Here is a 25889-nt window from a genome sequence, read left to right on the forward strand (position 1 = left end):
GCGGAGTGTTTCATATATACATATACATAAAATTTGACCAATCAGTCACTTCTCAGTAATGTAATTTATAATTTAGGCCGATCAATATAATACAATTCAATACAGGTAAATATACATAGATTAACATACATTGCATCGCAGGTATATTGTGGACAGATCTCTCAATTCCAGAGATCTTTTTCGTAATAAAAAAAAATGAAACTTTCCACAATTCGTTCGGCCAATCTGACAAATTATTTCAAATACTACTGAGCATATCTGTTACTGTGGTGCTCAACATGTAAATCTTTCAAAAATCAAAAATATTTATTCAGCAAGTAGGCCACAGGGGCACATTTACATGTCAACATTACAATAGATAATATGATGGATTCAACTCAGTAAAAAGTTACTATAATTGATAAGAGATGTAGAGTTTCTAAATGTCCAAGTAAATCTAAAAAAATATACGTGATAAAATAAATACAAACTGATACAAATAAAAAACTAACTAAAATAACTGTGTAAAAGACTCTAAATAATAAATTAACTTATTTTTCTTCTTCTTAGAGATTATGGTCTCCATATAACAATTCTTAGTCTTAAAGAACAATCACTATACAAATTATATTTTTATTAATAAATTATTTGCATCTGTATTTAAACAAGCAAGGACTGAACTAAGTTTACACTGAGGCACTTTAAAAAAGGGCTTGAATTTCGCTAGATGTAAAATTTTTGTCGCTTTAACCACGTTAAAGTATTGCCCTTCAGGGCCTCACCGGCTTCTGCAACGGTTGCAAGGCTGCTCCACCAGAACTCCTTGGTAAGCTCGGCGATGTTGTTGTACCACGTCTCTGCACCGTTGTCGCTTGTGGCCGGGTCGAAGACGGGTAGTAGCGCCACGTCGTCGTCTGGGCGGCGTTTGGACACAGCATCCGCGATACTTCTTTTAATTCGGCAGATTCCATCCTGAAACTCGTTTCCAAATGTATTAGCAAATGGGTTCATGTTTCCAGCACTTCTGATGTTAGTTATAGTAAAAATAATAAGCTATAAGGTATAAAATATTGAAATATGTTAAATGATAAATAAAAATAAAATGATTATTATTGTGGTTTTATTGAAAATAAACATATGGGTATGTTTTTAAATTCGTATAACTGTATTTGTACCACCTTTGTACATAAAAACATTATCACTATTAACAACATGTCAAACATGTATACCTACACCTGGTTCAACACAAATCAAAATAACGTAAACAAAGTAAATATATGAATATTCTTTAAAATAGTCTGATGGAAAGAGGATATAACAAAAACCATGTTTATACACCTTAATTTATAAAATGTCTCAATAAGCAGAATTATATTAATACTAAGCAATATTTGAATATTATTATTTTCTTTACTAAGCAATAAACCAATACATGAATAAATAGCAAATCAATATCTACTATAAAAATAATTTCATTAAATCACAGCAATATATCTCTCATCTGTCAAAGCTGACCTTACACCCCTTCAAAGGGAATATCTTCAACATTTGAGAGAAGAGCTTAATAAGCGCATCAGCGAGGGCGAAACAGGCATCACCATAAAATATGTTCGTGGCCACCCAACCATAGTGGAGGCTACACCGACAAAAAACCATTAGATCTAACAAACAACTGCCTTACAAGTGTTCAAGCCGCGGCCCTGAAAAATGACATTGGTGTCGCCGTTGGAAGACCATCTCTGCCAGCAATATTTACAGTCACCATACTTTACACAAACATCCAATCTGTTTCTCCTAAGATAGATCTCCTCACTGCAAAAGTTAATGTCCTCAAACCAACTATAATTGTGATCACAGAAACCTGGCTCAAACCAAACATACCTGATTCCTTGATTAAGATTCCTGGCTACGACCTATATAGAGATGATCGAGTGGAAAAACGAAGTGGTGGAGTGGCTATATATGTTACTAAAACTGAACATGTCACGGCAAAATTAAACAGCAATTATAACACGAAACATACCTCATCTGAATGCCTCTTTTTGGATGTGGAAATTGGCAGTTGCAAATTCATATTATGTGGTGTGTACAGAGGTCACGACTCGTCGCTAGATCAAGACAACATATTGCTCGACAAAATGAGTGAGGCTTCAGAAATGAATTCAGTCATTATTATGGGAGACTTCAACTATGGTGGAGTGAAATGGCCTCTCGAAAACTCTGGTTATGTAACGCCAAAGGAAGATAACTTTATACAGTGGTACAAAAATGGTAACCTCTATCAACTAATAGACAAACCTACTAGATTTCGTCAAGGGAATCAGCCATCATACTTGGATCTTGTTCTGACAAGTGACGAGCTTTTAATAGCTAGCATTGATCATCAGGCACCAATTGGCAAAAGCGATCACGTCTGTTTGGAAGCTACCATTCAACTACAATTTAAAAAGCCTTGCATGAAAAGAGAACTTAGATACAACTATAAGAAAGCCGACTATGACAAAATTAATGAGCATTTAAAATTAACTCTACTTCAAAAGATTACTGGTGTGGTAAGCATCGAAGAACAATATAACATGTTCCTTACCGCGATGAATGAAGCTGTTTCCCAGTTTGTACCTCGAATAAAACCTAAACCAATTACTAATGATAAGCCATGGATTACCAAACAGATAAAGGACTTAATAAAACAAAAAGCAGCGCTTTGGGACAAGTATCAGTTAACTGGGTTGGAAAATTCTTACAAAGAATACCGGAAAATAAATAACAGAATAACAAATTGTATTAGAGCAGCCCGTATGAGTTATGAAACTAATTTACTAGCAACTGGGCCGAAAAAGTTTTATTCTTATATACGTCAGCAATTAAGTTCAAAGGTCAGTATACCCACGGTTCTAAACAATGGACAAGGAAACGCGGTAACCAGCCCGCCTGAAATAGCCGAAGCTTTCGCTGACCAGTTTGCGAGTATCTACCAAGTAGAGCCACAGGGTCAATTGCCATGCCTAGAACAAACCTGTAGAATTAACGACTGTATTTCGGACATAACATTCTCGGCAGATAAAATTCAACGAGCAATCAAAGAAATGAAACACGACTCATCACCAGGCCCAGACGGCGTCCCTGTCATACTTTTGCAGAAATGTGACGCAGTTTCTAGTCCATTATCAATAATGATGCAGCTATCGTATGACACTGGTATCTTGCCGGAGCAATGGAAAACCGCTAACGTGACCCCGATTTTCAAGAAAGGAAGCAAGTTGGAGCCAGCAAATTATCGACCAATAAGCCTAACCAGTGTAGTTTGCAAGGTCATGGAAAAATTAATAGTGAAACACATTAGAGGATTCCTTACCCAGCACACTATTATAGGTGACCAACAACATGGCTTCTGCCCCCACCGCTCGACTGTGTCCAATTTACTATCCTGCCTTTCCTCATGGACAAATAGTTTCAATGTAAGGGAGCCTACCGACGTAATCTACTTAGATTATGAAAAAGCTTTCGATAAAGTCCCCACAACAAGACTTCTTTTTAAGCTGGAGCACCTGGGCATTAGAGGGAAGCTATTAAAGTGGATTGAGGCGTTTCTGCGTCATAGAACACTCAAAGTGAGAGTGGGTGATTCGATGTCATTGCAACGAGATATTCACAGCGGAGTTCCACAAGGTTCAGTGTTGGGCCCTGTTCTGTACATTATATACACTTTTGACTTGCCTCACTGCTTAAACTGCAGCATCAGTACTTTTGCAGATGACACTAAACTATTCGCCAACCCATTGCTTGACTTTGATTTGCTACAAGACGACCTGAACAAAGTATGGAACTGGTCAAAAAGATGGCTCATAAACCTTAACATTTCAAAATGTACTGTTCTGCACATAGGCAAAAATAACCCTCGTTATGTTTATAATTTAGACAATGCTCCCCTAAAAGCTGTCAAGACACAAACCGATCTGGGCGTCAAAATCACAGAGGATCTAAAATGGGAAGAACACATAACATCGATCGTTAAGAGAGCAAAGAGTCTCATCTACCTCATAAGAAAAGCTTTCGGGAATCTGACGCCAGATATGATGCTCAAAATTCACAAAACCTATGTTAGGCCTATATTAGAATACGCGTTTCAAGTGTGGAGCCCTTATTTTATCAAGGACATCGATTTGTTGGAGAAGGTTCAACGCAGCTTCACCAAAATACCGAAGAAACTTAAAAAAATGTCCTATGAGGAAAGATTGGAGTTCCTAAAGCTTACAAGCCTGAAGGAGCGTAGAGAGCGTGGAGACCTGATCGAGACATACAAAATACTAACCCAACATTATGACCTCAAAGATTTTCATAAAATGCTAGAACGTAATAACAACACCCGTCTGAGAGGTCATCAGTATAAACTGGTCTCTCGCAGGTCATACAACAATCCTCATAGACATTTCTTTAGTAATAGAGTGGTAAAAGCTTGGAATCAGCTCCCGGAGGATGTAATATCGGCCCAAAGTGTAAACGAATTCAAGAATAAGTTAGACAAGCACAGTGCTAATTCCACATAACACCTGAAACCTCTACCGACAACTGGATACAGGCTTTATCAGTTACTACAACTGCCTGCCTGCTTTACAAATAATAACAAATAATATAGAAAACAATAAAATGAAGCATGATCGTACCTCTTGTTGTCTTGTCGCTTAACCAGAACAAACTCTGCCCGAGAACCGAGCTACCTGGCCTTTTAAAGCCTTTAGAACAAGGAGCAACCATGCTAGTATGACCAGTTATCACTGTTATCAGTTAACCATCTTTTAAATTGATGGACAATACATTATGATCACAATTATCATCTTTACGAAACTTCAAATCACATAAGATATTTGTTTTCTTAGATTACATTACAGTAAAATACAATTAAATTATAGATAGGAATAATAAACACTAAACTGAAACATCAACGTCCAAGTAACCAAATTGTGATACTAATAATGAGGGTAGTTTACAATTCTGAAATGTTACTATGACACAATCTTTAAACATAATGAGGTTTTATAAATCTGTAAGTATGTGTAGGTGTTTGTATTGTATTGTATTATATTAGATAGAAAGCTATTGCAAATATAATCTATCAAGCTCGACAAAAATTAAAAAGGTAATCATGGTCTATATTAAGAACCGGTAAGTCGTTGAGACTTCTTTTTTAACCCCCGACGCAAAAACGAAGGGGTGTTATAAGTTTGACGTGTCTGTCTGTCTGTCTGCCTGTCTGTCTGTCTGTCTGTCTGTGTGTGTGTCTGTCTGTGGCATCGTAGCTCCCGAACGGATGAACCGATTTTGATTTAGTTTTTTTTTAAGGTGTTATAAGTTTGACGTGTCTGTCTGTCTGTCTATTTGTCTGTCTGTCTGTGTGTGTGTCTGTCTGTGGCATCGTAGCTCCCGAACGGATGAACCGATTTAGATTTAGTTTTTTTTGTCTGAAAGCTGAGTTAGTCGGGAGTGTTCTTAGCCATGTTTCATGAAAATCGGTCTACTATGTCGCGGTCGGGGGTTTTTCAAATTTTTAATTTTGTGGTTAGGTTATTGCCACGCGAAGTACCTACATAATATATTATACTTTTTCCTTCTATCTTGATAGTTTATAATCTGTGGTATCGCGTTATCGCGTCAAAGTTCCCAGCGGACTGTAAGGAGGGTCTCATTTAAAACTAGTTTTGACAAGTTTGGGGACATTTTTTGTTAGTTTGTCGAGTTTGAAGTTTGACCTCTAGTTTCCGTTCAAAGGGCGTATGTCCAACTCTCTAAGGGTTTTATTTAAAAGCGATGCTTTACTGCAGTTTTCCTGTCCTAAGAGCGGTTTCGTACTAGGTACGTCTGATTCGAATCCATGAAAAGAAGAGCCGTAGAAATGTAAATGTGGACAGCTCAAGTCACACGTCTACCCTCAGATGATATTTTTGTATAAATTCTAGGGAGTTCTGTTATTGGCTATACTTATAAGTATATATCTAATTATACTTTTTTTTATTGTAAACGCTGTTGAACTTCTCAATAAAATATATATATATATATATATATATATATATATATATATATATATATTGAACATGGCACTGAACCGTGCTGAGTGGAAAAAAAGGACAGGGAAGGCCGACCCCAAGTAAATGGGATAAGGTCCAGGCAGATAGATAGATAGATATATATATATTTGTATAGTACGTGCGTCACGGGTTCGAACCCCGGCTCGCACCAATAAGATTTTCGGAATTTATGTGCGAAATGTCATTTGATATTTTTTGCCAGCTTTTCGGTGAAGGAAAACATCATGAGGAAACCGGGCTAATTCCAATAAGGTCTAGTTTACCCCTCGGGTTGGAAGATCAGATGGCAGTCGCTTTCAATAAATCTTGGGATTAGTTGTCGAAGCGGATCTCAGACTCCCATGACATAATATAGTAGTTTACGTATTAGATCCGAAGAATGACTGAAAGAAATCGACGAAAGACGGAGATCGGATGTAGTGTGTAAGTACCACTAACCATATAAGCACAAATACTAGGGCCATTTTTTTCAAAGTTGTCCACCCCACTTTTTTTTTGGATTTAGAAAATTTTATGTGGTTTCCACTCAGAATCGCGAGCTCTTTCAATTCTAATAGGAGAAAAAAAGTGTCCCAAGATTTTTTTCCCATTCCGTTACCATTTTTTCATACATTTTGTATGGCGGTAACGGAATGGAAGGTTCGAAAAAATTTATGGAAATCTTGGGACATTTTTTTTCTCCTATCAGGATCGAAAGAGCTCGCGATTTTGAGTATTAATCGCGTAAAAAATACCCATGTTACAAAAAAAGTGGGGTGGACAACTTTGAATAAAATGGCCCACTAAATTTATACTTCTACGGCTATGACGAACGTTGTGCGAAACGGTTCCGACCGTTGTTTATTTTCTCGTTTTCGTAACGAGATTCTATTTAATTTACTTTTTTAAATAAAACGGAGCACGATTGGATTCCGGATATTTGAGAGGCAAGCGCGGATCTAAAGCTTTGTGTAAAAACTACTTGGGCTGATAAAATCTAGTCTAGTAAAATGAATGTTCTATGTTTTTACCAGAACAGCCATTCAATGCTGTCACACAATATGCAAATATACATAAACTCAAGCTTATATTTCCTAAAGGGGTAGGCAGAACATATCAAACTGAGGCAGTTTCATCAGTGGCTCTCAGCAGTTATGAAGTTGAATGTGATATTGCAGGGGCCCTTTTGATTTTTCGAAGTATTGTAAATGCTAATTTAGTATGGTGGGTACTAAGACGTCCATGTACGTTTAAAAATTATACAAATAAGAAATTCAAATAAGCCCTTACACAGCAGTAAAATAGTACATTACGATACAAGTGCGAAAAAAGGAAGTTCGAAACGAGTGGCGATAAATTAAAATTTCCTTTTCGCACGTGTCTCGTACGTCGTTTTTCAGTACATATGGCCATCCGAAGTCTCGACCTGACAAGAAATGAAGGAACCACTTCTCGCACTAGTGCATAAAAAAAGCACCATCTGTACAGCTGAAATGGTACATTACGATACAAGTGCGAAAAAAAGGAAGTTTGAAACGAGTGGCGATAAATTAAAACACGACCGAAGGAAGTGTTTTAAATCGACACGAGTTACAAATTTCCTTTTCGCACGTGTATCGTACGACGTTTTTGAGTACAGATGACCCTCCGAAGTTTCGACCTGGCATATAATGAACCACTTCGTGCTAGTGCACGTGTCTCGTATGTCGTTTTTCAGTACATATGGCCATCCGAAGTCTCGACCTGACAAGAAATGAAGGAACCACTTCTCGCACTAGTGCATAAAAAAAACACCATCTGTACCTACTGAAAAATTAATATGTGATCATCCTAGAAACAAATGGCTTTACCGAGATTCAAAACGAAAAAATGTTAAATGTAACCTAAAAGAATAACGGTCTACCAAAATCATTACTGCCACAGATAAATAATTTGTGGAGTGCAGGACTGCGCTCGTTGACCGGCGTAGAAGCTTGTAGACGCGCTGACAGGAACCTCGTACCAATTACCATGCTACCAATACCAAGGCTACCAGGGTTAGTAAGGTAAAGACATGTTAAGATGTTATGCTCGTGAGCGTAGTGAGCGGAATGAGGGAGCGGAGGCGGCGTGGGTGCTTATGTAACAGCGCGCCCCTCCATGCCGTGTAGCTCCGCCCCTTTCACTTCGCGCGCTACACATCGCGAATGTATTTATTAATCCAAATAACCAATCATGATACAGTGTTAGTTTTTATGATTAACTTATTCTATATTATTAAAATTAGTAGCATGCAAGGGTAGTTTTATTAGTACATGCTAAGACACACAAAAGACAATACAACAGGCACAAAAATACAACACAAAAGCAAATAAAACACGACAAAGAATAAAAATAGAGACATAACTTAACCTATATGCGACATAATTCATTGTTTTCCTTCTACTGGACGTCAAGTAATCTCCGTGCTTCCGGACCGGGACGAGAAAATGGGCGAATAATAAAATATTAGAAATAATAAATACATCGGCATTGCTTTGAGGATAAAATAGTTTATTAGCATTAGTTGGAATTGGAAACGCTCGACATATTTCGGTCCATTTTCTAGGATTGAACGTTTTTGCGAGTAACCCGCAAAGATTTTTAATAAGTTCGAATTCCACTGGAGATTTATAGTTAAAATTGTGTTATCATTTTGTGATAATAGTTCTTAGTAACTTTAAAGTCGGGATTTAATTGACTTAATTGGAAAACATTCGAGGTTTATTCAATAATATAACACGGTCTTGATTTGAAAGGTTATTAACCATAACATGATTGGCTTACACGTAAAGCGATGGTAGCCTAGCGGTAAGTACGTGCGACTTTCATTCCGGAGGTCGCCGGTTCGAACCCCGGCTCGCACCATTGACTTTTCCGGAATTTATGTGCGAAATGTCATTTGATATTTGCCAGGAGTCTAGTTTACCCTTCGGGTTGGAAGGTCAGATGGCGGTCGCTTTCGTAAAAACTAGTGCCTACGCCAAATCTTGGGATTAGTTGTCAAAGCGGACCCCAGGCTCCCATGAGCCGTGGCAAATGCCGGGATAACGCAAGGAGGAGGATGATAAAAGTTTGCTATTTGGCTCCGCTGTCAGAATTAAACAGGATTCAGAGTACGGTAAACCAATAAAAAAATTCCTGCTAACAGGTTGCTCGCATTCCTCATTGGAAATTTTAGCTTTGTGAATCACTATTAGTGTCTTGTAATTTGTAGTACTTAATATTTACGCACTACATCTGTACCAAGTAGTTAGGATTATCATAACAATATAATTTGTTAATTCTAGCACTAGACTAGCAGTGTATCTAATGGAGCGGACTCGTTTGCCACGTCAAATCCTGCTGGGAGAGGTTGCAGATGCAAAGAGACCGGTCGGACAGCCAATGCTGTGCTTTAAAGATTGCGGGAAGCGTGACATGGTCACATTTGATATTCCATGCAACCAATGGCAGCGACTGGCCGAAAACCGACCCACGTGGCGCCGTGTTGTCCATGACGGTCAATTCAAGCACGATAACGCCTGGTTCTCCTGCTTAGATGATAAACGCATGAGGCGTCACGAGCAGGCCTCTAAGCCCCGCCCATTTGGGGGAGCATACACCAGCCGTGTGTGCGGACGAGGGATCCTCTCTCGAATTGGGCTATACCTCTACAGCCACGAACGTAAGTGTCACAAGGATGCTGCTTGAATCATCTGTTATAGATGCAAAGGCCTGTTATATAGACTAGCAGAAATCATAGAATCTACATTGGGTATGTACACCTAACATAATCATTGAGTAAAAACTTGAGATAAACAGGCGTTGATAAGTTCGAAGTTCGAATCTAAGCGGATATCAAGTAAGTTAACATGTAAGTATCCAATTACTCTTCATTAGAACTTCTGTTCAAAACTTTTGACAAAGTTACGAAGGTATTGCGTCAATCGTCGTCAACATACCTTTGTTGAAAAGGGGATTATTAACCTGTGTGATAAAATATTTTGAATTCCTGAGCTGGTTTTCAATATACACCGAGTTTTTTTTTGTTTTCCGTTAAATTCGACACGTTGTTATGTTCATTATCAGGACCCACCCTGTATATCACTTTTAGTTAAATTCGCAAAAAAATTGTTTTCATCGTTTTCATACATAATAAATGAATTAATCAGTGTGTGAGACCCTTAAGAATAACATTCAAGTTAGTGTCAAGTGATTGACGGCACATGTCAAAACAAATAACATTAGGGAGTGATAAAGGCTGTCACACACGTATTCAGTAATTATTTTTATTTTTTTAATAACTCGGTAACCGTAAGAGTTAAGACGATAGTTTTTTAGAAAAATTAATTGTATTTGATCTAAAGAACTTTCCCTTAAAGTTAACGGAATTCAATAAAAACAGGGTGCATGTAACCTTTTTTTTGGAATCAAATGAGCAGACAACTCGCCTTATGGTAAGCGAGCACTACCGAACATGGACACCCGAAACAACAGAAGCGTTGTAGATGCATTGGCAGCCTTTTATGCCTTTGTACGCACGACCTTTCTTGAGGGTTTTGTTAGAGTTTTCGAAGGTACAGTTTATCTGTGCAAAGCAGGATTTTTTTATGGATTAATATTATTTTACTATGGCTTTAAAGCTGGCAGCCGACACGTTAGACACTGAACGATCCTTCCAATGTGTCAGAAGCCGGCATTACTTTGTTTTCATTTTTCTAGTAATTTAATTTTACATCTAATTTAATTTAATTTTAATTTTACATTTCATATTAGTTTAATTTGTGTTATGTGTTGTATTTTAATATGGGCTCAAGGTCTGAAATAAATGATATTTTATTGTTATTATTTTTTTTTTATATCAGGTCGTGATCGCCCACTGCTGAGCATAGACCTCTGTTCTAGTGCGCCACTTCTCTCGGTCTGCTGCTAGTTTCGTCCAGTTGTGACTCGCAATTTGCCGAGCCAACGGATGCCAGGCACTTCAATACATTTGTTAGCGTCACCATCCTTAACATTTTAGTCCACCTGCCATCACTCTGCCTACCAACATGTCCCACCCAACTCTATTTCAGTTTGGTAATAACGCAACTATACGTCTTGCATCTTGGAGCGATGACGAATCTCGGTATGACACCTCTAGTGAAATCATAATTATGGTGTTAGCACTTACTGATGACTGTAAAATTGAGCCTCATGTTTCTTGTGGGCGAGTTCTTGAAGTCCACCCTGCAGCGGTACAGGCCCGCGTCCGAAGCCGCCACGGCCTCGACTAGAAGCACGGCCGTCGAGCCCGCTCGGAAGTACGCTCGAGACCCGAAGCCGGCCGGCGAAGACCAGAGTTTCGGCTGCGAGGCCAGGCGACCGCGCACGTCGTAGCTGCGGACGAAAGAGTTTCATGAACAGATCAATCAATCAATCAAATCAATCAAAATATTCTTTATTCAAATAGGCTTACAATAAGCACTTTTAAATTGTCAACAGTGTACAATATCCATTCATTCTAAATATCAGAGCAATTTATTGGTGCAATAAACAATATTGTTTTAAAACTACATTGATTTAATAAAATGATATCAATCTAGAGTGCATGGGAATACTGAATATGCATGATTTTTTATTTTTTTATACGTTTCTACTAGTTATTACATTAATAAATAACCTAACACAAAATTAAAATTTAAAAAAAAAACGCCCGACCGCGACATAGTAGACCGATTTTCATAAAACATGGCTAAGAACACTCCCGACTAACTCAGCTTTCAGACAAAAAAAAAAACTAAATCTAAATCGGTTTATCCGTTCGGGAGCTACGATGCCAGAGACAGGCAGAAAAACAGACAGACAGACAGACGGACAGACAGACAGACAGATACGTCAAACTTATAACACCCCGTCGTTTTTGCGTCGGGGGTTAAAAAATAAATATAACACATCCAAAATATAAACTAAGATACTAGATTTTTTTATAAACCCACTACAATTTACGGACAATTTAAACGCGGCCATTTTGGCGCGCTCGATCAAGCAGAATCTGACGTCAGCACCGTAGCACCGTAGACACGATTGGGAGCGAGAAAAGAATGACTCTGTCTCGCTCCCACTTACAGACGTCAAGTGTATCATGACGTCACGTTGTGTTTTGAGATTGTTATGAGATATTATGGTATGTTAAGGTTGTCAACGCGCTCGTAACATTTCTCTGGAATTGCAAGCGTTTTTAGAATACAGTGACTATTACAATCCGGGAGTAGCATTCTTGTTTGCATTCAACTTTTCATAAAGAGAAGGCAAATACGAACTAAATGTTAATTAAATGGACTGCCGGCTAATGAAATGACAATATTTGAAATAAAGGAAAAACGAAACGAATTTCCGCCTCGAGCGAATTTCGTGACTCCCGTTACTTCAGTTGAGATTTTCTTTTTAAGAAGTGAAGTTAACACAGACGGCATAATAGTTATGTATGTATAAGCTTCATCCATACTAATATTATAAATGGGAAAGTGTGTGTGTCTGTTTGTCCGTCTTTCACATCAAAACGGAGCGACGAATTGACGAAATTTTTTAAGTGGAGATAGTTGAAGCGATAGAGAGTGACATAGGCTACTTTTTGTCTCTTTCTAACCCCCCACTTCCCTAAAATGGGGGTTGGATGTTTGTATGGAGCATTCCGCAATTTTGGAATTGAACGCGAGCGAAGCTGCGGGCAAAAGCTAGTTGTATTATAAATGGGAAAGTGTGTGTGTCTGTTTGTTTGTCCGTCTTTCACGGCTAAACGGAGCGACGAATTGACGTGATTTTCTATGTATATGTTATGGACCAAGTGATAAATCGGGCACTATACATAATGCCCGGGCATTATGAATAATGCCCATTGTGAGTGGGCAGTTTGATAATAACTATTCAAATAATTAAATTGCCCGGGCATTATATATAATGCCCATCCTCTGTTGGGCAAAGTAATAATAACACATCGAATAGCTGAATTTTTCCCGGGCATTATACATAATGCCCATTCTCTGTTGGGCAAAGCGATAATAACATATCGAATAGTTGAATTTTGCCCGGGAATCATACATAATGCCCGTCCTCTGTTGGGCAAAGTAATAATACCACACCGAATAGCTGAATCTTGCCCGGGCATTATACATAATGCCCATCCTCTGTTGGGCAAAGTGATAATAACATACCGAATAGCTGAATTTTGCCCGGGCATTATACATAGTGCCCATCGTCTGTTGGGCAAAGTAATCATAACACACCAAATAACTGAATTTTGCCCAAGAATAGAGATTTTTTATTTTATTTACACAGTATGAGAATCCATACCTAATACCTATTATAAATGGGAAAGTGTCATAACGTCGGCGGCCTGCTGAATGGATCACCGGAATCTGGCTACCGCAGTCTCACCTCTCGACAACCTTTCAGCCACTCTAAGTGTTGCTCAGTTGTCGCACCGTGTGTGCGGCCGTTTTGCAGGGCCCACTCAATGAGTTGGCAAGTCACCGCCTGTCTTTTACAATTGTGAGACTTATTGTCAGGTGCCCGATAGTTTTCTCCCATAGCCCTCTATCCAGTTCATCCAACTTATAAAACAATAACCCATGACTTTAGCTCCCATCGTAGCACAAAAGTGCTGCACTGCAATAGTCTTTGCACCTGGCGGGGACCTTCTACGGTTGTATTATATCATATTGTGCGCTCGGGGTGGTATCCGCCACGTGTATCCCTTGCCTTTAGATTAAAATGTCTTAAAATGCCTCTGTGCTGTTACCTTTGGCCCCACTCATGCCTCTCAAAGGTCCACGCATGTCCACGATCCAGAGATATGCAAAAGACACACCAAATAGCTGAATTTTGCCCGGGCTTTATACATAATGCCGATCCTCTGTTGGGCAAAGTGATAATAACATATCAAATAGCTCAATTTCGCCCGGGAATTATACATAATGCCCGTCTTCTGTTGGGCAGAGTAATAATAAAACATGTAGCAAAGCTAATAGATGGATTGGCGCAGCTTCAGCAGACTTTCGTGCCGATCTGTTCAAGAGACTGTATGCAGTTTCTCTTCTCGCTTCGCTTCGAGCCTTAGTGCGACATAGATGATGTCGGGGGAGGGCGAGAACCATAAGGCAGAGCTACCGGTAAGCGCTATCATAAAAGTGTACTTTCACGCATGGCAAAGATGGTGAAACGCCTAGTTTGTTTAGTAGGTATGACCAAGTGTCCCTTTCTCGCTAGGAGAGGGATAAAATAGCACTTTAGGTGTCAAAAAGCAATTGTTAATTAACTTAGATGATGAACTACCTCTGCAGAATGCCTACGTAAATGCATGCTGTTCCTTTAAAAACATAAATATCACTATCTGTATGCCTTTCAGATTTGAGGACTTCCCTCGATTTCTCCAGGATCCATCATCAGAACTGGGTTCTGATAAAAATGAGACCAATCTGTATGCACATACATTCAATAAAAAAAAATCTAAATCGGTCCAGTAACGGCGGAGATATCGTGGAACAAACATAAAAAAATACAGACGAATTAAGAACCCCCTTTCTTGAGATTGGGCCTGTTCACACTAGCGATTCTTTTCGGCGATTTTTGGGCGATGCGAGATCGCGGCGAGCACGCAACGAGCTCGCCGCGGGTCGTCGCGGCATCGCAGCAATTTTTTATCGCGATTGTAACGCCGCGTACTCGCGGCAAGCTCGCCGCGATTTCGCTGTTGTTATCTTTACGGGCTTTCATTATTCACAAAATGGACTCTGACGAGGAGATACTTTTAGCTGTGTTGCTCAGAAGGCGATTAAATCGAAAACGAAAATCAAACCGTAAATTTTGGAAGGATCCCGCATGGGACTACCGCCTAGCAGAAAGTGATCATAATATTTTGTGCTCTTTCGCAAGCGTGTTGAATGTAACCCAAAATAGTACATTTCGTTATAAGTGCGAGAAGTATCTCATTACTTCACGAGTCCCGAGACATTTTGCCACGAGCGGCACGCGAGTGGCAAATCTCGGGACGAGTGACTGTGCTGGACGCTTGCGTATTTCTTCTATAAACAATTAATTATCAATTTCTGATGCCATTTTCGCGTAACGGGATGCAAATGCGTCTTTGACTTGAATGGTAGCATAAAGTGGGTAGATTAGATTGTCTACCTCATAAACAATCGCGGCGATATCGCAGCTTGCTCGCCGCGTGCTCGCGGCGATATTATGCGATAAAATAATCGCCGCGATGCCGCGACGACCCGCGGCGAGCTCGCTGCGTGCACGCCGCGATCTCGCATCGCCTAAAAATCGCCGAAAAGAATCGCTAGTGTGAACAGGCTCTTAAGGGCGGCGATTAAAAAGTATGCTTATTCAAGAAAGCGCAATTTACATTTCATTATTTGTTAGGAAACACCCAGTATACTTATTAAACTTATTATCAAATTGCCCAACAATCACGTAGCACTGCAGTATCATAATGCCCGGGCAATATGATAAAAATGGCGTTCATGCAAACTTGTTAAACTTATTATCAAATTGCCCAACAATCACGTAGCAGTATCATAATGACCGGGCAATGTGATAAAAAATGGCATTTAGACAATGATTAATCACTTTGCCCAATACAGCCAGGCATTATTCATAATGCCCGGGCATTATACATAATGCCCTTATTAATCACTTGGTCCATAACATATAGATAGTTCAAGGGATGGAGAGTGACATAGGCTACTTTTTGTCTCTTTTTAACCCTACGTTCTCTAAAATGGGGTGGAAGTATGGAACATTCAGCAATTTTCAAATTTATCGCGATCGAAGGAAACAAAAGAGATACAGTTACAGAGTATTATACTAACGTACCTAATAATATATTCTTAGAAATGTCAAAGAAGTCGTGAAACTCATTATTTCTAAGAGTAGGTAAATTAAGCTTCTGCTTGATCAAGCATTATCCTTTTGTCTATATTTAGGATATCTAATTTCTTATTGTAATTAGTTTACCTTTATGTAGAAGACAAATAAATTAAATGCCTTTAAAAATTTACTAAGATTTATCGATTGTCGCTTTCCAACGTACAGTGTGATAGAAAGGGACACACGATTTTATATAATAATATAGTATTATTTACAAACTTTAATGAGTTCCAAAAATCGTGTATTCGAATATTAAATCATGATTCTTATAATGATATTCATTTATTAAAATTTGACAGCTTTATTGAATACGAAGAAGTAAAGTAAATAACTTATTATTAATACCTGAATCGCATAATTATTTTATTAATATTGACATGAAATAAGAATTTCGTGTGAATTCAACAAAAGTAGGCAATTCATTCCCTAAATGACCTCTAGTAATATATTTGAGGTTTCTCACTGTCTGGGATAAAACGAAGTAATATTGTCTGACAAATCTGCTTCAAAGATCAGATATTTTTGAGTACCTAACGATATTTGTTATGAAAAATAGTATTTTGTTCTTATTTTATTTATACAGGCTGAAATAGAAAGGGCCGTTCAAACTTTGCATAGTGTGTTTTGAGGTCATAATGAACAACTTTTATTATGGGGCCGATGCTGAATTCGCGAAAAAAAAAAATTTTGGTGTTCCATAGAAATGACCGACATCATGACCGTCGAAATGTATGAAACATCCAATTTTTTTGCGATTTCAGCATTGGTCCCATAATGAAACTTGTTCATTCTGATCTCAAAAGTCGCTGCAAAGTTTAAACGGCCCTTTAAATTTCACCGTGTAAACGAAAACCAAGAAAACCAAAAAGAAATAACTTACAAAAAAACTAAAGTTTTGCAGTGATTTAGTGATGAATAATATGTATATTATTATCCCTTTACCTTCCCTAATGACTGTATAATAAAGAAATAGCACTATAGCAGTCGTAGTCACGTTGAATGACAAACGATTCTACGCCAGTACTCCCTGGCAGATGCTTTTCTGACACACGCATCTTTTCTATATTTAATCTATGGCGCGGACGACAACATCAACTACTAAAAGTTACTAGATACTTTAGAGACTATAAAGAATATAAGGTCTCTCCTTCTTCTTCGTCGAAACCTCATGACTGAGGGTCGTGACCACCATAAGTCGCTGTACGTTGCAGTGCTCTCCACGCAGGCCGATCTTTTGCCTTCCTAAAGGACCCCTGGAGCCCAACGCGTGTGACCTTCATTATTGTGCTGAACCAGCGCGTGGGTAATCCGGCTCTTTTACGATGGCCCTTCACTGGTCCGACGATCAACGCCTATAAGGTACGAATATAAGGTACCTGTAAAGTGGTTCCCCGTCGCTCTCTTTAAACCACAGCACCATGGAGACTTGGTCTCCTGCAGCAAGGGGTTGGATGTCACAGGGTAGTGATGCTTTCTTCCCCAGAACTCCTTGGACGTTCGCAGTTGGTACTGTAACAAGAGAAGAGAAGGGTTAAGAGGATACGGTAGCGAAAATGCTAAAATGGAAAGGAGCCCCCCTTTCAACTTCGAAATTTTAGTTACATATACAAGTGTTATTAACTAGATTTATCGAAAAAAAATTGTACATTAAGAACAACTCAGTCAAAAGATATTTCAAAAAAATCTTTAAAATCGAGGTTCCGCTCTCGACTCTTTCCTCCTTCAAAACTTAATCAATCGGAACGAAATTTGAGAATGTAAATAATAATGAAATAATCTATGTCGGACCGTTTAGATTTTTTGGTTAATTGTTATCAATATTGAGTATCACACCTTTTTTTGCGCCACAATGAAAAAGGCCATTTTTGGAAATTTTTGATTGGCTCTAGAATCTTTAAAAAGCAGAATATCAAAAAAATCGAAACGGTCCGACACAGATAAAAATAATAACAATCTGTGTTGAAAAAATCATTGCTCTATCTTCAAAAACCAGGGAGGAAATAGTCGAGAGCTTTTGTATGGAGAATTGACCCCTACCGTATCGTCTTAACGGGCTCCACACGATTTTCATCGATTTTTCACACTGAAACTCCTAATTTTGCACTAAAGATACATACATTATATGTCACGCCTGTATCCCATAAAGGTATAGGCAGAGCATATGAACTACTAAGTTTCAGTGCCACTCTGGGCAAATAAGGAGGTGAATGAAAACGAAATTGTGTATTGTAAATCTAAGGTAACCATCTTCCAAGGATCGTAGCGTAATGAAAATTGGCAGCTGTATGTAGTTCCTATGACAATACTTAGTATGGTACTGTCGAGTCGAACTGATCTGAAAATGAGGCCTGAAGACATGAAGTAGAACTTCATGATGGAACATTGTATTGTATCACAGCAAAAGCGTGTTTTTTTTATTATTTTTTTGTCATAGTAACGTAAAGTTCATCTTTAAATTCCAAAAGTCGTCGTTGTTATTAATTTGACATATACATAGAAAAATAAAACCGCCTTAAAAATAAGCGCGTTAGAAAACACGGAAAAACTAAAAATCAAAAAATTATAAACCTTTGAATTCAGATTTCTTGTCGGATTGCAATAATCTAAACATCCAAATTATAAACCAATCAATTATTTTTGGAGTCGGGGCCAGCTTGCGTATGGTTGGGTGGGGCAAACAGGCAATAGCAAGGCGAAGAACGGGGCTGGTACCGACTTCAAAAAATATTTTTTTTTCAAAACGTTTATTTATTTATTGATTTTTAGTGGTTCCTATTGATATTAGAAGTATCAGTCCGAACTCCGAATATGCGTACAGTAGTGAAAGAATTATGCTATAACTACTAACCATTGAGGAGTTGACCTTCCATCATCAGCTCAGCCATATAAAATTATTACCATTAGTCCATCAGGCGTAAATACTAGTGTACCTTTGAAAAATACACTAATAAAAACATTACATGTGCCTATAACATTTGAAGAGTTCCCTCGATTTCTCCAAGATTCCACCATCAGACCCCGACTTGGTGCCAATAGGACCATCTCGGGGTTATACTCGTTCGATTAAAAAAAAATTTTGAAAATCGGTTCCCGATTCTCGGAGATATCGAGTAACATACATACAAAAAAAAACATTCAGTCGAATTGAGAACCTCCTCCTTTTTAACCGACTTCAAAAAAAGGAGGAGGTTCTCATTAACCGACTTCATTTTGAAGTCAGTTAAAAAATAGAACACCCGTCGTAGGTACCTATCAAATAAGTTTCATCAGTCCTTAAGGTACCTAAACCACAAGCGTCGCAGACACTAACTAGCCTAGCCTTTGACAAATCATGTTCGCATTGCGTTGCGATAGCTCGTTTGTGGAGCAAACATCGTTCCTAACGAGCTGACGTGCAGACAAAGCTTTAATAAACGTTCTTACTGAGATACAGATGTGTGATTAGTTACACCGCTCAATGAAGTTTTGTTACAGCATATTATTTTGTTCTAACCCTATTTCCTATTGGCCTGACCATGTGCGTAGCCAAATGCACAAACGCTTCACGAAACGCTCACGATTCCTGAGCGAATCGTGAAGCGTTTGGGTATTTTGGCTACGTACACAGAAATATACCTATGACTACGCGCTATGTTTCGAATTTTTATTCGAACTATCTTTAACCCCCGACGCAAAAACGACGGGGTTTTATAAGTTTGACGTGTCTGCCTGTCTGTCAGTCTGTCTGTCTGTTTGTCTGTCTATCTGTATGTGTGTCTGTCTGTGGCATCGCAGCTCCCGAACGAATGGACCGATTTAGATTTAGTTTTTTTTTTGTTTGAAAGCTGAATTAGTCAGGAGTGTTGATTAGCCATGTTTAATGAACTATGTCGGGGTTTTTTTTTTTCAAAATCTTAATTTTGTGGTTAGATTATCTTCATATTCTTCATACATAATATACAGAACTGCCACCACATCAGAATATATACATACATACTATACATAGTTTGTGGTGTAAAGGTGCGAATTCACTGTAAATATTTTTGTTTCGAAACAACTAGGGTATATAAACATTGTTTTTCAAAAAAAATGGAATTCATTACGAAACATTGTTTAGAAACCGTGTTTCGAAATAAAAATGTTTTTAGTAAATAAGGTGTCTCCCTATACCTATAAATATTTGTTTCACTTTTTGATACCAATTAAAAGCTCAACCACACTAGCGCGTTTTGAGAGCGCAGCGTTAGCGGAGCGCAATGATGACGTTGCGCCGAACGGAGCAGATTGTGAGCGTTTTCAAAGCGCGCGCATTCTGCATGTGGTAACTTGTAAGCCTATATTTTACAACTGTAAACTTCTAATAAGTACCTATTGAATGACACATAACATAAGAAATCAAAACAACATTTTGGAATAAAACAATTAGCTAAATGGTTAACATTTCATCCATGTTCAGACAAGTCCGCTCACAATGCGCGCTGTGTTATGTTTGACCGCGCAAGCGTACTCGAGAGTGCTATTCTAAGTTTTGGCGTAGGCGCCAGTTTTTGCGAAAGCCATCTGACCTTCCAACCCGAAGAGTATAAACAAGGCCTTATTGGGATTAGTCCGGTTTCCTCACAATGCTTTCCTTCACTGAAAAGCGACTGGCAAATATTATTTTTATTTCGCACATAAGTTCCAAAAAACTTATCGGTACGAGCCGGGGTTGGCACCGGCGACCTCCGGATTAAAAATCCGCACACCCTTACTGCTAGACTGCCAGCTCTTCTTATAAAAAAATGTATCTGATAAACATTGAAATAAATCAAAAGCAATATCAAATCTTTCTCATTTTCTCAAACCTTCCTCATTTTCTCAAATATGAAACTTTATATATCTAGTTCGTACTGTCGGCCATTTTTTTTCTATCGTCCGTTGCTCCGCGTCTCGCAACGAGACGCGTCGCCAGTGTGTCAACCGCCTTAGTCCATAACACCGTGTCACTGACAGGTGTTACTGGATCGCGTCACGCTTCACATTCATGACACATGACACTTAATTGTCACGTCAAGCTCCACTGGGTGGGAGTGGGCAGGGTGTCAGTTTCATTCCACTGTTTTTGTTGCTTGCACTGATGAGAATGTGTAACATAACACCAAATCATAAGATAATTAGAACTAGTGGCCCGCCTCGGTTCCGCATGCGGATTAAAATATAAATAAACTAGCGACCCGCCCCGGCTTCGCACGGGTACTATACCTACATGTAAACCTTCTTCTAGAATCACTCTATCTATTAAAAAAACCGCATCAAAATCCATTGGGTAGTTTTAAAGATTTATGCATACATAGGGACATAGGGACAGAGAAAGCGACTTTGTTTTATACTATGTAGTGATATAAATATTATAGGACATTCTTACTCAGATTGACTGAGGCCCACGGTAAGCTCAAGAAAGCTTGTGTTGCAGGTACTCAGACTACGATATATATAATACATAAATACTTATATACATAGAAATCATCCATGACTCAGAAACAAATATCTGTGCTCATCATACAAATAAATACCCTTACCGAGATTCGAACCTCGGTAAGAGCATTTATTTGTGTGATGAACACAGATATTTGTTCCCGAGTCATGGATGTTTTCTATGTATATAAGTATGTATTTATCTATTAAGGTACTTATATCGTCTTTTAGCACCCATAGTGTACAAGCTTAGTTTGGGGCTAAGTTGATCTGTGTAAGGTGTCCCCAATATTTATTATTATTTATTTATTATTGTTTAAACTTGCGAAATGTGAAGGTCAGACACACTTTTCCGTATTAACCTTACCGTACATATTGTAGGAAACTTGTTATATGGATGTGTTTAAAGTTATGTATTTTAAAGCGCTGGTAGCCTAGCGGTAAGTGCGCGCGACTTTCGTTCCGGAGGTCGCGGGTTCGAACTTCGAACCCCGGCTCGCACCAATGAGTTTTTCGGAACTTATGTGCAAAATGTCATTTGATATTTGCCAGTCGCTTTTCGGTGAAGGAAAACATCGTGAGGAAATCGGGCTAATTCCAATAAGGTCTAGTTACCCTTCGGGTTGGAAGGTCAGATGGCAGTCGCTTTCGTAAAACTAGTGCCTTCGCCAAATCTTGCTCCCCAGGCTCCCATGAGCCGTGGCAAATGCCGGGATAACGCAAGGAGGATGATGATGATTTAAAGTTATGTATACAAAGAAGCGACCTACAAGAAGAGCGAGAGACGCGAACTACCTGGAGGCGCACGGTGGAAAAGGAGGCTGGCTCAGTGGGCCTCGGCTGGGCGCGCCTGGAGGAGGCCGCGTTCACAGAGAACCTCCTATAGAGTGCCAATATTGTAAAATTTGTGCGCGCTACAAATCACCAGTGCTTGGGGCGCGAGGAGCGGGAGGGGAATGTGTTTAGCGCGCTGCGATTGGTCGTTTCAAGGACGGCAGGCAGTCGCGCCAGATGAAAAGGGAGTCGCGTAAGTAGCCAGTGTAAGTTGACCTATGCCGGCTCTGAATAAATTATAAATATGACTTATTTGTGGAATGTAATACCGTCTGTTTTTAAATTTGATCGTCTTGTTACCTTTCCACACCATTTCACACTACAGGTGGACATCTTTAAGGCATCAAAATACCCTTTTTCAATTTTTTTATTGCGAAAAACACGAGCTGCTTTCGGGTCGGTTACTTGGTCGTTACTGATCGGGCACGGCGAGCGCCCGCGCTTATATCATGGCAAATACAAGTAAGGCTGGTGACCGCGAGTCCTCTTGTAATGGATGTCCTATAGGGGTTGGTCTGTGGCCGCGTCGGACCGGGAACAGTGGAAATCCTTCCTAAGAGCCATATGCCCCTGATGAGGGACAACAGGATATAATCATCATCATGCAAAGAAGCTGCCGAAGTAAATTTGCAGACGAAGCAGTCTTCGCACATATAGTGTCTTATTTAGGGCTGCCACTTCGAATTTAGCCAAACCCGGACAAAGATACAAAAAACCCGGACATTTGGCGTAAATCGCATTTTTTCCCCGGACGAGTCAGAATTTATTTTTAAAAAACATGATGAGATGAGATTTTTTTAACCATTGAAAGTTTGTACGAATACGGAACCCTCGGTGGGCGAGTCCGAGTCGCACTTGGCCGGTTGTTTATTATGTAAACAGATATTAGTTAATCAGTCAACTCAAATTCGCTCATACTACTTAAATTCAATGTGGTGCTTCCTTTCGTGAAAAGTGTTCGGGTTTTCCCCGGACACTTCTTGACTCCCCGCCCGGACGGCCCCCGGACGACCTCCAAACTAGGACAAATCCGGGGAAACCCGGACGGATGGCAGCCCTAGTCTTATTTAGAATTACACATGTCAAACAATAGATAGTTTATATTAACAGGCATAAGTTTCGAAACTCGGTAGTTACGTAGTTTCGAAACTTCTACCACACGCCTTCCGGTTTGAAACTGCGTTACCTTGTTATTTCTGATCACGTTGTAGTTACTTAACAATTTGTATACTTAGTGAGTTATTAATTAAGACTTTGTGAACAAATCAAATTAATTGTATTTTCCCGACAATCAGTATTACCTAAAATACTTTAGCCTCCGATACGAGTGACATGGGTTATGTATGAATGTATGATGTTTTAGAATATTTTTTCGCTCTATGGCTTAAATGTGCCGGGAAATGTACTTATGTAAATTTTGGTTCAAAGTGCTGCATTTTAAAAAATCCTCGCCGCAAAAACGACTGGGTGTTATGTTTGATGTGTCTGTCTGTCTTTCTGTCTGTCTGTTTGTCTGCTTGTCTGTCTTTCTGTGTGTCTATCTCTCTGTGGCATCGTAGCTCCCGAACGGATGAACCGATTAAGATTTAGTTTTTTTTAATTTGAAAGCAAAGTTAGTCGGGACGGGACTGTCGGGAGTGTTCTTAGCCATGTTTCCGAATTCCGTCCACTACTAAGACCTCATGATTCTGAGGAGAAAAAGTGCAAACATTTCCAGAAAAAAAAATGAAATCTACAACAAAATAAAAATATGCCCATATACATTTTTCCGAAACAGTTCCGTTTTTAGATCTATTTCTCTTATATAGATATCCTAAGTACCCAATTGAGTTTAAATTAAATCATCTTGGCAGCAAGTAACGAAATTTCGCCATAGGCCTCCGTTTTCCTTTAACGTGAGACTAATATGAAATAACTTTGTGCCCAGGGACTAGGGAGGGGGTGCGTATCGATCAGTATAACTTTTTTTGATATATTTTTATTCGTTATAATGATCATTTGATATAATTATTGAATCATATAACAACAAATTATATACTGACAAATTTTATAATTCTTATTTAATATAATGATCATTTTTTCGAATAACATTTATTATAACATACTTTGAATATAATGCTTATTTCCTATAATAAATAAATTGTATAACACATATTTAATTCTTTCTAAAGCCCAGTTAGAATTGCACAATAAATTAGATCCATCATTTACCAGAAAAGTAGATTAGGTTAGAACTGTGACCCTTACACACAACGCGCTGCTACCAGACAACCAGGTTAAGTTAGGTTAGAACTGTGACCCTTAAACATACGTACTGCTATCAGAAAAGTAGGTTAGGTTAGGTTAGAACTGTGATCCCTTCAAAAAAGAATAAAATTAATTCATGAAATGTTTTATACTGTTTGCTAGTTATATTATACCAGTCGTATATCAATAGATTGTTATACCATACCACGGCTATTACAAATAAGTGTTATACGAAATAATGATTATACAAAATAAAATTAAATATTATGTAGTTATACCAATGAGTGATTATACCCTCTAGATATATACCAAATGTTGTTATAACAAATGTTACTATACCAAAAAAAGTTATACCAATCATTACACACCCCTTGGGAGGCTGACTGTACACTTCCCAATCTAATTTAGAACAAACAAGGAAGTTGAATCAACCCTATTATGTGAGATCCAATTCTGCTTTGCCAATTTGAAAATTTTGATACAACGAATCGGGAAAGTGTGTGTGTTTGTTAACCCCCGATGCAAAAACGACGGGGTGTTATAAGTTTGACGTGTCTGTCTGTCTGTCTGTCTGTCTGTATGTGTGTCTGTCTGTGACATCGTAGCTCCCGAACGGATGAACCGATTTAGATTTAGTTTTTTTTTTGTTTGAAAGCTGAGTTAGTCAGGAGTGTTCTTAGCCATGTTTCATGAGAATCGATCCACTATGTCACGGTCGGGGTTTTTTTCTTTTTCAGAATTTTGATTTTGTGGTTAAGTTATCTCTCATGAGTTTTAGAATACGTCACTCGGTAACGTAAACTGACAGAAAATGTCATTTTCAGTACATATGGTGTTTTTTTTACGCACTAGTGCGAGAAGTGGTTCATTATATGCCAGGTCGAAACTTCGGAGAGTCATCTGTACTGAAAAACGTCGTTCGATACACGTGCGAAAAGGAAATTCGTAACTCGTGTCGATTTAAAACACTCCCTTCGGTCGTGTTTTAATTTATCGCCACTCAATTCGAACTTCCTCTTTTTCGCATTTGTATCGAAATGTACTATTTCAGTACAGATGGTGTTTTTTTACGCACTAGTGCGAGAAGTGCTCCATTATATGTCAGGTCGAAACTTCGGAGGGCCATCTGTACTGAAAAACGTCGTACGATACACGTGGGAAAAGGAAATTCGTAACTCGTGTCGATTTAAATCACCACTCGTTTCGAACTTCCTTTTTTACGCACTTGTATCGTCATGTCACGTCTCGGCCACTGGCGATCAAATATATGAAAGAGGCGCGTTCCTAGCACACATTCTAAGCTCGTGTAGGTGAACGCGTACCATGCTTGTATGAGTGAGATATCACTGGTCGACTGTTCGCGTTTTTTGATAGGCGGTAACTGAAAGGTAACCGAGAGGGAGCAGGCGGCACTTTCAG

General features: G+C 38.8%; 1 protein-coding gene across 1 annotated transcript in view; it reads right to left on the bottom strand.

The window, feature by feature from the left end:
* The window catches only part of LOC125232674 (neural cell adhesion molecule 2-like), a 347116-nt gene that overhangs the window by 179166 nt on the left and 142061 nt on the right, over positions 1–25889 (bottom strand). Inside the window, exons 2-3 of the mRNA XM_048138427.1 lie at positions 17333–17465; positions 11215–11420 (exon numbers count right to left, since the gene is read on the bottom strand). Coding sequence (XP_047994384.1) covers positions 11215–11420; positions 17333–17376 — 250 coding nt within the window. The 5' untranslated portion in view covers positions 17377–17465. The remainder of the gene's footprint in view (positions 1–11214; positions 11421–17332; positions 17466–25889) is intronic.

This window comes from Leguminivora glycinivorella, chromosome 13, assembly GCF_023078275.1.
Source record: "Leguminivora glycinivorella isolate SPB_JAAS2020 chromosome 13, LegGlyc_1.1, whole genome shotgun sequence".
NCBI lineage: Eukaryota > Metazoa > Arthropoda > Insecta > Lepidoptera > Tortricidae > Leguminivora > Leguminivora glycinivorella.